Source organism: Triticum aestivum, chromosome 1B, assembly GCF_018294505.1.
Source record: "Triticum aestivum cultivar Chinese Spring chromosome 1B, IWGSC CS RefSeq v2.1, whole genome shotgun sequence".
NCBI classification, from domain to species: domain Eukaryota; kingdom Viridiplantae; phylum Streptophyta; class Magnoliopsida; order Poales; family Poaceae; genus Triticum; species Triticum aestivum.
Genome location: NC_057795.1, coordinates 552,533,956 through 552,547,736, shown reverse-complemented (window position 1 = coordinate 552,547,736; position 13,781 = coordinate 552,533,956). Strand labels below are relative to the sequence as shown.

At 48.4% G+C, this 13,781-nt stretch overlaps 1 protein-coding gene and 1 long non-coding RNA gene across 3 annotated transcripts; one reads left to right on the top strand and one right to left on the bottom strand.

The window, feature by feature from the left end:
• The first annotated feature begins 8,534 nt into the window (after positions 1-8,534).
• Positions 8,535-10,121, top strand: LOC123137840 (uncharacterized). Of its 2 annotated transcripts, XR_006468542.1 has the most exons (4): positions 8,535-8,745; positions 9,431-9,504; positions 9,665-9,783; positions 9,886-10,121. It is a non-coding gene; the product is annotated as an uncharacterized lncRNA (long non-coding RNA). The 2 variants fall into 2 exon arrangements; XR_006468540.1 differs by having other exon boundaries at positions 9,665-9,954.
• On the bottom strand, positions 10,033-11,872 carry LOC123137829 (uncharacterized). The gene is made up of 3 exons (XM_044557677.1): positions 11,644-11,872; positions 10,801-11,215; positions 10,033-10,704 (listed from the first exon to the last, which is right to left on the bottom strand). Exons 1-3 carry the CDS (start codon positions 11,665-11,667, stop codon positions 10,193-10,195), a joined length of 951 nt encoding a protein of 316 aa, XP_044413612.1. The 5' UTR covers positions 11,668-11,872; the 3' UTR covers positions 10,033-10,192.
• Between the last annotated feature and the right edge of the window lie 1,909 nt (positions 11,873-13,781).

Sequence of the window (13,781 nt, the reverse complement as noted above, 5' to 3'; positions counted from 1 at the left end):
GCTCCGCCATAGCAGCCACCTTCTCATTCAGTGGCAGCGGGCGAATGGGAGGATTGAACTGCGACCAAAAAAGCTTCTCCACTTCTTCATCGCCTTGACCCTCGAAGAACTTGACAACGTCAGCTGTACTATTCGCCAAGTCCGCATATGCGTCTGCAGGACTCATGCGACCCGCCAGGGGAGCATACTTCGGATCCAAGAACTTCGTCCGCAGTAAGTACGAGCCCCCAGCCACGATTTTGTCAGCCTGTTGGAGCTCCTCCCGCATACTCCGGATCTCGGTCCGCATCTCCTTGGCGGCATTACATGCCTTGTCCAGCTCGGCCGAACTAGCCTTATTCTCCTTTTCAAGGAGTGCATACCGGTCGGCGGCATTTTTTAACTCCCCAGCCATTTCGGCCATCTTTTCCTCGCTTCGGTGATGAGCAGCTTGTTCGGCTCTCAATTCTTCGGCCGCCTTTAGGGCAGCCGCATTGCTAGCCCGAGCTTGTTCCTTGGCTTGAGTAAGTTCCGCCCTCAGGGCCTACACGGCAGCAACACCATCTGCAGTGCAAACATATTGCATTAATATTATGCCCCTTTGGCATTTTCCTATACATTATAATAAAAACCAAGCACATACCCTGTGACTCCTCAAGCCGTTTATTCACCAGCGTGATATCGGCATCGATGGATCCGATTTGCCTCCTTAGTTCGGCAACTTTAACAGACTGGTCGGCTGCCGGATCCTTGTATACCTGCACACATGTACGGCGCAGCCATTAGTATATGATCCCCCGTTTGCCGCCTATGGCGGGCAACTAGAGTCTCAGGGGCTACTATCTATAGGGAGCACACCTAGCGCCTGCTTCATAACCAAAAAATTGTGCATTTTTCACTACATACCTCAAAGCCTTTGAGCAGGCTTGTAAATGCCTCATTCAAACCGCTGGTAGCGGATGAAATCTTCGTGAGTACCGTGCTCATTAAAGAGCGGTGCTCCTTCGAGAGCGCGGCTCGCTCCAGACGGCCCGTCAGTACATCCGGCCGGACACTAAACTGCGCCGGACCCTTCTCATCGCCCCCCGTAGGAGCCAAACGCTCCAGGCTCAGGGCGGCTGACGTGTTGGCCTCCGGCCTCGGCAGATCCGGACTCCTCCGTGACGACACCTCCGTGTCGCCGCTTCATGAGGCGGAGAGTTGGGTGGAGTCTCACTCTCCATCATCTCCGGACGAAGGTCCCCTGAAGATGAACTCTGTTGAGAAGAGCTGCTTGCCGGACTACAAAAGACGATGTCCTGGTTATGGATCTCGGAGTAACATTACACCTTCAAATTAATAAATAACTTACGGCTTGGTGGAGGGCTGGCCCGTTGGTGGGCATGACGCGGTGAGGGTGCCCGTCGCGGCAGATCCCTCTGGTGATGTTTTCTTCCCTTGCTTGGGCGTCTCCGCCTCCAAGTCTTCAGAGGCGGCCCTCTTCTTCCCGCGTGGGGAGGAGGCTTGGGCCTCCCCTTTCCTGCTATCCTCCATAGGATGAGTAGCAATTTCCCCGGTCTGGATGCGTAGTGCGTGAAGTTAGGATTCATTGCCCTTTCCTTCGCCTTTCCCTGAACGGATTTTGCTGAGCGCCCGACCCAGCATATTTGCAATAATGGGACCAGGCGAGCCTTCGGGAAATGGTGCCGGACACCTGATTCTCTCCGCCTTATTGAGCCATTCCTGGGCACGGAAGGATTCTCAGAATAATGGTTATGATAAATATAAATGAAGTGTCCGGATTCAAGGTTACTTACTTGGGCATCTAGGCGATTGCAGCTTAGGCCCGCATCCTCTGTGGTGTCCGGACACTTTGCTTGTGGTCCGAAGAATAATTTACACATTCCTTCGAGCGTCAGGCCAAAGAAGTGCTTAATGGTCCGCGGACCCTCCGGATTAAAGTCCCACATACGGAGAGGCCGATGTTTGCACGGCAACATCCGCCGGACTAGCATTACTTGAATTATGCTGACAAGATTTATGTCCCTCCTAATAAGCTCCCGGATGCGGTTCTGCAGTTCTAATACATCGCCAGCAGGCCCATAATTCCGTCCCACATCGGTCCAAGACGCCAACTGTGATGGGGGGCCTGAGCGGAACTCGGGGGCAGCTACCCACTTTGTGCCTCTGGGAGCAGTGACATAGAACCATCTCCGTTGCCATACGTCAGATACTTCCGGAAAAGAACCCTCTGGCCATGGGGCATCAGCGTTCCTGCTTATTATGGCACCTCCGCACTCTGCATGTCGCTCCTCGATCATCTTCGGCTTCACATTGAAGGTCTTTAGCCATAAGCCGAAGTGTGGGTTGACGTGGAGAAAAGCCTCACACACAATAATGAAAGACGAGATATGGAGGATGGCATCTGGAGCCAGATCATGGAAATCCAAGCCATAGTAGAACATGAGTCCCCTCACAAAGGGGTCGAGGGTGAGGCCTAGGCCTCGGAGGAAGTGAGGAGTAAACACAACGCTCTCATTGGGCTCCGGCGTGGGGATGACTTGCCCTGGAGCAGAAAGCCTGTGGTGGATATCAGCAGTCAGGTATCCGACCTCCCTAAGCTTCGCAATATCCTCCTCCTGAATCGAGGAGGCCACCCACCGGCCTGCTGCGTTGGATCTGGACATACTGGAGGATCTGGGGTGTTGGAGCTTAGGTTTTGGGCGATGGAGCTCGAGGTGCGAGAAGGGGCAGGAGAGGTGGAAACAAGGCATAGGCCTTGACCCCTTTATAAAAGGGATGAATACCAAGAGTCCTCAGCGTGACCGCTTGAGACTTATCTAAAATACACGGAATTATACCAACGGTCGCCATGGGGTCACGTATGCCCATATTGATGAAAGATCCCGTATTAAGAGGGACACGATCTCTGCTTTGGCAGGACGTGTCGATAAAACCGCCTCGCAACGCGAGTCGAGGTGGAGCAGGAAACGCTGGTTCGTGTTGGACCAGGCCACGATGCAAGGGCATGACGTACGAAGATTGCCAGCAGAACGGATTTATGCTAAGGGTATGTGAAGATCATCTTGTAGATCCGGACGCGGTTTACGTGTTCGATGACCATCTTGGAGTATTCGGAGGAGGAACCCGCCTTGCAATGCCAAAAACAAGACTGCGCGCCGGACTCATCGTCATTGAAGCCTGGTTCAGGGGCTACTGAGGGAGTCTTGGATAAGGGGGTATCCGGCCAGCCGGACTGTATACATTGTCCGGACTATAGAAGCGTCAATATACAAGACTCAAGACTTCGACTCATGTCCGGATGGGACTCTCCTTTGCGTGTAAGACAAGCTTGGCGATCCGGATATTGTGTTTCGTTCCTTGTAACCAACTCCATGTAAACCCTAGCTCTCCGGTGTCTATATAAACCGGAGAGCATGGTCCTTAGAAGGCCGATCACAATTACAACCATACCATCATGGGCTAGCTCTTAGGGTTTAGCCTCTACGATCTCGTGGTAGATCTACTCTTGTATTCCACATATCTTCAATATTAATCAAGCAGGAAGTAGGGTTTTACCTCCATCGAGAGGGCCCGAACCTGGGTAAACATTGTGTCCCTTGCTTCCTGTTACCATCAGCCTAAAACGCACAGATCGGGACCCCCTATTTGAGATCCGCCGGTTTTGACATCGACAGCAAGACCCTTGCCGAGGCCCCGGCAAGGCCCTTGCCGAGGACGTCCGGGGGCCACTGCCAGGCCCACGCCCGCCAAGGTTCGACTATAGTTTCCATGTAGCTGCCAGTCCACCAGCTAGGCAGACACTTGCGTGTCGACGTGAGGATTCCAGGCCAACTCAGCAAGCGCCTACATGGCGGCATGCAAATCTTCATGAAGGCCCTACCATCGCGCCACCTCAGCAGTCTGCCAGCCTACATGGCACCATGCGCACCGCTGGCCTGGACGCGTGTCGGAGCAAGGTGGGGCGACGATGGATGGGACGACGGCTGGTTTCCGTCCCCGATAAAGTGAGGGGGACACCTTAGGGGCGCATTAAATGCGCTTTGTCCCGTAATGGCTAGCAATAAGCTTAGCCACAATACACTGGTGCCACCTCCTGTGTGCCACTGTGTCGATCCCCTTGACTATTAAAGGAGGCCCGAGGCATACTGGAGAGGGATTCGAACCCCTGGACAAGTTACGCATTGTAGCTAGCTCAGGAACTCCAAGAACACTCAAATAGACACTAAAGCAGGACTAGGGTATTATGCACGTCGCGGCCCGAACCTGGGTAAACGACCCGTGTGCTTGACTGACCGCTGATCCCGCTCTTCTCTCGACCCCGCGCCCTGCAACTGTAGTAGGGATTCCCGTGATCCCATAGGTGTCGTTCCCACCGACACAATCAAGTTTCCCACTCCTCTCCATCCGTGACTACACTGCCGTGTTTTCCCCATCTCCGGTGCGTTCCAGTCTAGGGCCTCGCCTCGTCCACCGGCCTTGGTGCGCTCGACACGGTGTGATCAAGGTGGTCCACAACCGAGAGTCATCGGAAAATGACTGTACGTGAGAGGCTGACAGTGGGGTCGCACCACACCCATGGACGCATGCATGCAACTTCATCCTTTTTACCTTGAAAATAATCTTTTCTTCCCCTGACTGTTGGGACCCACCAGCTACATCTTCGCAAGCAAGGAAGTACGTCCATATTACAGGCAAAAAAAATGATTCACCCCCTGACTGCTGGGACCCACCAGCTACATCTCCGCACGCAAGGAAGTGCCTGACAGTCGAGACCCACCTGGTCGAAGAGTACGTAGCGTTGACATTCTTGTCGCGAATGTGTACGTACATACTGGTCGATGTAGAGGCGCACATGTGTCGTAGTAGAGGCGCGCACGTGTCGTAGTAGAGGTGCGCACGTAGCATGTACACGTACATACAATGGCCAGGGTGCAAGTAAATACGGCCACGTACATACATACGGACGGGGTCTCGTACGCCTACTCGTGCATACGTACGGCCAGAGCTTGTGTACATGGCTGGGTCGAAACGGAGAAACTATGTCTTCGTCGTGTTCATGGGGAGGAAACGGAATGCGTCGTGTTCATTGGGAGGCAACGGAACGCGTGGGAGCCAACCAGCTTGGACGAAACAGCCGATGGAAACGAGGCCTGGCGTACCGCAGAACAGAGGAAACGGCCTTGTGTTCGACTGGCCACGGTCGAAACGGGATCCTATCCATCGGGAGGGGTCTGGTGTACTGCAAAACGGAGGAAACGGACTTCTGTTGGACCTCCTACGGTCAAAATGGGGTCCTGTTGATCGGGATGGGTGTGGCGTACCACAAAACAGATGAAACAGACTTGTGTTGGAGCGCTACGGTCGAAACGGGGGTCCTCTTCATCGGGAGGGGTGTGGCGTACCGCAAAACAGGACTCCACGGGATACTGTTCATCTCCACCATTGACCTCCTCTAGCCTCCACGGGCTATTGTTCATCCACCATCGACCTCCTCCAGCCTCCACCTGCGACTGTTCATCCACGGGCTCATGTTCATCCAGCCTCCACCGTGCGCTCCTCCACCTGCTATTGTTCAACCAGGCCTCTCCACGGGCTACTGTTCATCCAGCCCTCCACCGGCTATTGTTCAACCAGCCCTCCACCGGCTACTGTTCAACCTTCCCTCCACGGGGTTCTGTTCATCCAGCCCTCCACGAGGTCCTGTTCATCCACGCCCAACCGGCTTGATCGATCGGGGTCCTGTTCATCCAGCGGCAACACCATGAGGTCATGTTCATCCACCCCCACCAGGAACTGTTCATCCACCCCCCCCCCCCAATAACGCTCACTATTCATCAAGGGAAGGAGGCAACAGGATTCGATCGGCTTCAGTTAGCAGCAGTAGCGAAGGAATCACTTGGGTTCAGTTAACAACAAGGAATCGATCACTCGGTTCAGTAACGTAGCTAGTGCAATCGCTCGGGTTTAGTTAGAGCCCAACGCCTCGCTCGGGTTCAGTTAGAGCCCAATGCTTCGCACACACGCGCGTACGTGTACGAGAGAAACACGCATCGCTCGGCCCCCGACCACCCACCGTAATCGGCAACTTCCCGAAATTTTCCTCGCCCTCGCTTCTACCATGGTTTTTTCCGTCATGGACGACCCAAAGAATGTCATGCAGCTGCGTCTCCGGCCCGCCCAGGACGAAAAGCCATTTTTCTGTTATGATTTTTTGTCATAGAAGTAGGAGCCCACCACATCTATGATGATACCGGGTTTTATCACAATTATCGTCATAGAAGTGTCATAAGTATGACATAATTTTTTTTCGTTCGGCCCAAAATGTCACAGATGTGTCTTTTTTGTAGTGTGGATGCTCATATTGGTTTCCACATATTCTACAAAGATCTTTATCGGTCGAACCACAATGTCAACATACGTTATTCCCTTTGTCATCGGTATGTTAATTTCCCGAGATATGATCGTCGGTATCTTCATACCTAGTTCAATCTCTTTACCGGCAAGTCTCTTTACTCGTTCCGTAATACATCATCCTGCAACTAACTCATTAGTCACATTGCTTGCAAGGCTTCATATGATGTGCATTACCGAGAGGGCCCAGAGATACCTCTCTGATACTTGGAGTGACAAATCCTAATCTCGATCTATGCCAACCCAACAAACACCTTCGGAGATACCTGTAGAGCATCTTTATAATCACCCAGTTACGTTTGTGACGTTTGATAGCACACAAGGCATTCCTCTGGTGTCCGGAAGTTGCATAATCTCATAGTATATATATATATATATATATATATATATATATATATATATATATATATAACATGAAGAAAGCAGTAGCGATAAAACTGAATGATTATTATGCTAAGCTAACGGATGGGTCTTATCCTAATGATGTGAACCCGTTCATCAAATGACAACACATGTCCATGGCTAGGAAACTTAACCATCTTTGATCAACGAGCTAGTCAAATAAAGGCATACTAGGGACACGGTGTTTTGTCTCGTACATGTATTAAGTTTTTGGTTAATATAATTCTACCATGAATAATAAACATTTATCATTATATAAGAAAATATAAAATAACAACTTTATTATTGCCTCTAGGGCATATTTCCTCCAGTTACTCTTTCTTACTACAGACTTGATTGAAGAGTTTAGGGGGGCGCTGCGGACAGAAACCAGCTTCATGCTTTGAGTAAGCTGATGAATCATGCATAAATGATGTTTGGTTTAATTGGTACAAATAATTTGTCTGTAGTTTTACGAGCCAAGCGGCGTGGCGCATCCTACTGGGGACGCATCCCTAGAAGCGACTGCATGTAGGGAAGGTATGTGCCTTGCAGGTGATCTTCTCCTCGACAATATATTAATTGCTATAGACTTGAAGCAAGTTTCGGATGGCGTTCTCAAGGGGAGCTGTGGAAACTATGGTCAAATCATAGCTGAGATCAAACAAATAGCACATAGCACAATTGCATATTCCATTTTGAATTTTTGAGGGAAGAGCTATGAAGCACATTTACTAGTAAAATTCTCTCATTCATTAGGTCAAGGACGCCATATTTGGCTGGGCCAGCCCCATGACCCATTATGCATTCCAATTTTTGTAAACTTTGAATGATAAAGTGTGGCCTTTCTAAAAACATAAAAAATGACGCAACCTCTTGTGTAGAATCTCCAATTCTTCGCCGGACCACTAGACGCGAGCTGAAGAACAATTTTATTATGTTTTCTTGGCATTCTTCTCTGGTTTTGGGGGGTTTCTACTTTACGTTTTTCATTATCTTTTTTTTTCTTCTTTTACTTTTAAAAATTCATGAAAAAACTTATTTAAAAAATAAATATTTATGAATCTATGGATACCTCAAAATTTGTAAACTTTTTAAAATATTTTTACATTAAATATAGCGATATTTTCGGAAATAAATGAAACGGAACCAAAAAACCATCCGTCCCACTACGTTTCCTTTTGTTTTTTTTTGAGGGATTCCCACCACGTTTCCGGAGGTGCAGAAACGCTATGTGGGCCGGCCGCCGGCCCACCGCACGTTTTGGGGCCTTTCCTTTCGCGGTGCCCACTCTGTGTCTCTGTCTGCCTTCGCGTGCTCCTCGCCGCCGTTCGGCGCACGGACGCCATCGGCCATTGGGCATGCCGCTGAGACCTCCAGCGGCGCGCACTCCGACTCCACCTCCACCAGCGGTGGAACCAGTTTGGCTCACCTGACACTTCCCATAAAAAAAGACAGCCGGGCGTGTGCCGAGGAGCGAGAGGAGCCTCTGTCTCTTCAAGCTTAGGCCCTTCCAGTGCTCCACCGTGGACAGGTGCTAAGCATGCCACATAAGCAAAAAAGTGACATGGCATAACATTTAAGAAGGGAAGAGAGTAATTTGCTGACCCCAGGAAGAACCAATGCCAAGCGCGAGAACCTAGGCAAACCACTTAAATGAAACAATTTGACCAATGCATGAAAGACTTTAGGTGCTAACTCATTAAATAAAGTGTGTTTAGCAACAACAAGTTAAGCACCTATGCATTGGGGACTTGAATTGCTAAGGTATTTAATTCACTTAGCACCTCATGTAAGCACCTTTGGGAGAGGTCTTAGTTTCAACCCGAACCCCGTTTCAATCTGATGCCATACACCGTCTCGCTGTTCATTCTTTACTGATTTGGCGACCGCCGTTTCCTAGGTTTACCGGCGATGCCGAACAGGGGAAGAAAAGCGCCTCCCCATGCCGCGCGCGGTTCCGATCTGCTGGTAAATCAAATCGCTGTTTTTCCCCGTGCTATAAATCTCACGTTTGGACCAAGATTTATTACGAGCGGTCTCTTCTTGTATCCAAATTCTGCCCAGTTCGTCAGATGCCTGGATCCAAATGCCCTGTTGGGTTCGAGATCTGATGGGCTTCCTCCCAGATCACAATCCGCAAAATCAGTTAGCTACTTTGGAGTATGTGGTTGAAAATCATCCTGCTTGTTAGTTGCAAGCATACTGACCGCTGAAATCCGTGCTAACATGGTCTTGAATTTAACCTGAAATTTATATCTTAGGAAGAATGTACATGAGCATTGACCAATGCAAGAGACCAAGAGTGCTGCTTGCTGGCTTATAGTCCAAGTATTTTTTATGCCTGTTATTTCAACATTGAACATTGATTAGCAACTATAACAATTGATCGCCCATATTATTATTATTCTTTTCTCAGTATATTGAATTACATGTTTTTCCGGACAAGGATATTGAATCTGCTTACACGGTCTATCTTTCAAAAACTTTGGTGTTCTTGATATGCCCTTCCGTTTCATCCTTAGATTTTTAGTGCGGTATTTGTTGAATCTAGTGTTGCCGTTGCTGTTGATATTTCTAGTAGAACTGCCACATTTGCTCATTATGTGGATTTTTTAGATGATCATGTGAGGATACTCAATTACCCATTTGACAGGTGCATGCTGCTGCAAAAGGTCTATCTAAAGCACGACGGTTCTTTCCTCCGCCTCCGGTCTTTCCTACCATATGGTACCTAACTCTATGCGTGTAGTTTCATTTCGAATTATAGATTATGCTACTGTTCAAATGCTGAATCTAGTACTCGTTCATTTGCCTACTTCACTTCATAGTCCATAATTTTTCTCTCATCATCTTTTTAATGTTTTCCTTGTCTTCCTTCAATCTTAAGGAATCTGCAAAAGGATTTGTAAATCTCCTGCAAGCTGACTCACACAAAGATACCTGACGGCTATTTGAGCTTCGAAGTGCCCCCTTCTATAGCGGTATTCTAATCTGTTGTAGCACATGGTACAAACTGAGGCAGCATAATTCAAATTATTTGTAATTTTCACATATATTTATATATTTATCTTTACCCTCTAATTTTTTCTGTTCCAAACTTCTACGCAGAAATGTGTCCCCCCTCCCCCTCCCACCCAAAAAAAAACATTTTGTCAGTTGGCATTAATGAATGCTGCCTTGACAAGGTGCTAGATTTTAATCACTGAAAACAGCATTCTCATTCAGTGATCAGACCTGTTATGTGGCAGCTACTCCGGTGAAGTTTCCAGAGACCATCTTCAGTGCAGATATAACTAAGTATATATACAAAATGTTGGAATTGGTCGGTCCAGGGCCCAATTGGCGCCACAGTTTAAACAGCAGCATACACGGAAGTGCAGACATGCATGATTGCAAGAAGGAAATTGTGCACATGTCAATCAGCTGCAGAAACCATCTTGAAGTACCTTTCCAGCATCATGTCCTTGGACAGGTCGGTGAAATAGCCCTTGTCAACCTCAAGCCCTTGCTCTCCTGCAATCTGCTCCACCAGCCACTGAACCTGATCGGCACCAACATGGTCTGGATCCAGCAAGCACGCGATCTCCGTGCAATTGTCGCCATGGAAGAGAGCAAGCGCCTGCACCGTCGGGAACCCTCCGCTCCGTCCCGTGACCCTCCGGGTGATCCTTCTCACGGTCGGGACATCCTTGCAGAATATCGGCACATTGTAGCTCTCGACGAAAGGTTTTGCTCCGACCATGGTGGCACCTCTTTTACTAGAAACATGAGCTGGGCCCACATCTGGCTTCACTGGTAGAGTATCAGGGAGCACCTGGCCTGCCCATTGGACACCCTTGTGATTTGGCCGGTAGTAGCCGAGCTCACGCCGTATTGCACTGACGCTCTTGCTGGTGGGGTGTGCTGCCGCGTAGAGGAACACCGGAACTGCATACAGAACAGGGAGGAAGAGGATCAGAATATTTATACAGTGTATCATCTCATTTGTTACTGACAGAAGAAAATCTTGCTGAAGAACACTACCTTGCAAGCCATTGCCAATGTCAGAGGCGACCAACTTAGCCAGCTGAGCAGCATCCTCCATTGTGGCCTCTTGGCTCAAGGGGTGGACCGACATGTCATCGACGACGCCAATCCTTGGATGAGTTCCACTGTGTACTTCGAGATTTATGGCTGAAAATGCAGCCTCGATCATCGCCAGCAACACCTTCCTGATTGGGCTAAATACAGCTTCACCGGTTGAGCTTTCGCTGGTGATGTAGGAGGCGAGCGTATAGCGGACACGGTTGTAGTACTCGTCCTCGAACTTGCTGAGCAAAACCACCTCAGGGTCTTTCTGGCCTATGCGGCTGATGGCATCGACAACAGCCGCATTTTGGCTTTCAGAGATGTAGAGCTTGCAGCAGATAACCTTTGGGTGCATCGTGCTGAGCTTTGCCTTTGGAGCAGGTGAACAGGACAGAGATTCAGGTGAGGATAAATTGAAATTTCTTGTTCTTTTTTACTTTGAAATAGTGCCGGATGGCTTAATTCCTACTCCCTCTCTCCCATAATAAAAGAGTGTTTTTGACACTACACTAGTCTAAAAAACGCTCTTATATTATGGGACGGAGGGAGTAGTATCTAGAACATGTATCTGATTGCGCAATCGATCCAGAGACAGCAGAAATCAGCTAGTTTTAGCATCTGTATGAGAATCTCAGCAGATTTTCTTTCATGTGACCACAAGAAACAGGAATTAGAAAGTTCATATATGGCTGAATAACTCGAGTTTTTTGCACTCTGTCTGTTCTAGCTTCTATCTAAACTAAAAATCTTGGTTCAAATCTTGAGGAACTGGAGGGGGGTCTGGGTACCAGAACATACCTGGTCGGTGCGCTTGCCCTCCATGTCTTCAGCTCTATCTCAATCTCTCTCTCTCAATCTCTCTCGCCGGTGGGGAATGGAGTGGAGTGGTAGACAGGTAGAGCAATGCCTTCTTATGAATCAAAAAGTTGCTTGCAAGAAACCTGTTTATCCTTGTCTTGTTCGTCTCTGAGTAAGCCCCAACCATGAGAGCAAGGACGGAGCATGTGCTCTTCGATCAGCTTTATGACTCAGCAGCCCCCTACATATACTTGCATAGTTATCTTTGGTTCCACCACAGCAGCATGCCACCGGTCTCTGAAAAAACATTTTTTTAGGCACACGACAACCTTGTCACCGTTGAATCTCTTGATTCATCACTCACAAACCTTGTCTCTCTCTCTACTTCATTACTTTTGGTTTTGGATAATGAAATCTTGTCTGGTAACCACATCTAGTTGGCCAGTGCAATGTCATTGTCCACGTTGTTCGTCGAAAACCGTCACCAGAAGGGACTGGAATTAATGGCATGATAGCTCTCTGCATCTTGAAATGGTCATATATTTTGCCAAATAACTGAACCTTGTTGGACCTGAGTGTGTGTGGTGTGCTCATGGCCGTCCTGCACTATCCCTCTTAAGATAAGGAGATCGGGCCTCCTACAGTCGAATAGCTGCAATGATATCAGACTTTTGCACGGAGGTTTCTTCGCAACGCACTAGCTACAGGTAAAAGGGCAGGTAAGTATTCTAAGTATATCAGTGAAAGTTGTTCTACCTGTGGAAATCTTGAAGATGAAATGCATCTCTTCTTTTTATGTCCTTTTGCTAAAGCAGCTTGGTATAGTTTTCCATGGCTCATCAAAACTGAATTATTAGCCCATCACAATCACCCAGTTCCAAATATGATCAAAGCTTTGATTACTTACAATCACCTGCAAATAAATATAACATCACTTTATACTTTTCTATGGTGCATTTGGAAATTTCGGAACGACGCACGTCTCAGGCTAGCAGCGCAACTAGCTGGCCAAATTTGAAGGAGAATAAGGCTGTGGACGCATCTGGGCAAACAGGAGCTGTTCTTACTCACAGTGTGCTGCCATCTCCAGGAAAAACAATCATGGATCAGACCAACATTACAGGTCCCATAGTATTTTTAGATGCTTCCTGGACTCCAGGACCTGAAGGGGGACCGGCAATTGCAGGAATAGGAGTTTTTATCCAGTTTGCAGGTGATAGAAGCACTGAGCTGCTCTCAGCTGTGCATATCAGCCACTTGGGCACCACTGGCGTCGGCCATCCACGCTGAAGCATTCAGCATGATGCTTGCTTCCCAGATTGCGCAGCTACTCCATCTTCAACGTGCCACTTCCTAACAGACTGTGCGACATTGGCCCTGTCTGGATACTCTAACACAGTTAGAGTTAGAGTTATTTTCTAACTCACTCTAACCCAAATAAGCATCTCTCCACCGGGATAGTTGGGTTAGATGGAACTAACCCACTCTAACCCTCCCTGTTTGGATACTTTTGGGTTATTTGAGCCCCCAACTAACCCAAACTAACTCTAACCCCATGATCCAAACAGGGCCTGGCGTCAGCTGTAGTTTCTCAAGACCTCATCTCAGATCCAGGTCATTGGTTCCTCGGCGTTTGATACCACAAGGGTCTACCACATTAACAGAGGCTATAATTTTCGTGCTCATCATCATGCCAAAATTCAGAATACACCTTACAGGTTCAGATTCTTAGGAGTAGGCAATGAAGCCTGCCTCAGTGCAGTTGTAGCTGCTCTTTCTACTGTGCTTAACTGCACAATTGTACATGTGCGCTGTTGCTAAATAAATGAAATTTCTCTGTTCAAAAAGGAAGAAGATATATATGGTCGAATTGCTCCTTTGCAGGTTGCATTCTGTGTATCAATTTCGTAACCGATCCAAGATATTTCATCCGGAGGGCTCTGCATGCTCTGACGTCTTGAGAAGAGCAATCGGTGACTCTGATCAGCGGCGTACGTCGTCCTGATCATGAGGGGCCAAAGTGAGATGGGTCGCTGATGGGGAACGGGACAAACATCTGACCTGTATCGATGGGTACACTGCTCTCTGGATAGGACTGTGCGGCCGTAAGCGGCGGTCACGTGGATCTTAGAAAAGCA

Bases quoted from the DNA above. Each gene is read 5' to 3' on its own strand.
- LOC123137829 (XM_044557677.1), bottom strand. From the start codon at position 11,667: ATGGAGGGCAAGCGCACCGACCAG. The intron at 11,216-11,643 runs GTATGTTCTGGT...CCTGCTCCAAAG, and splicing joins AGGGCAAGCGCACCGACCAG to GCAAAGCTCAGCACGATGCA. The intron at 10,705-10,800 runs GTAGTGTTCTTC...TTCTGTATGCAG, and splicing joins CATTGGCAATGGCTTGCAAG to TTCCGGTGTTCCTCTACGCG.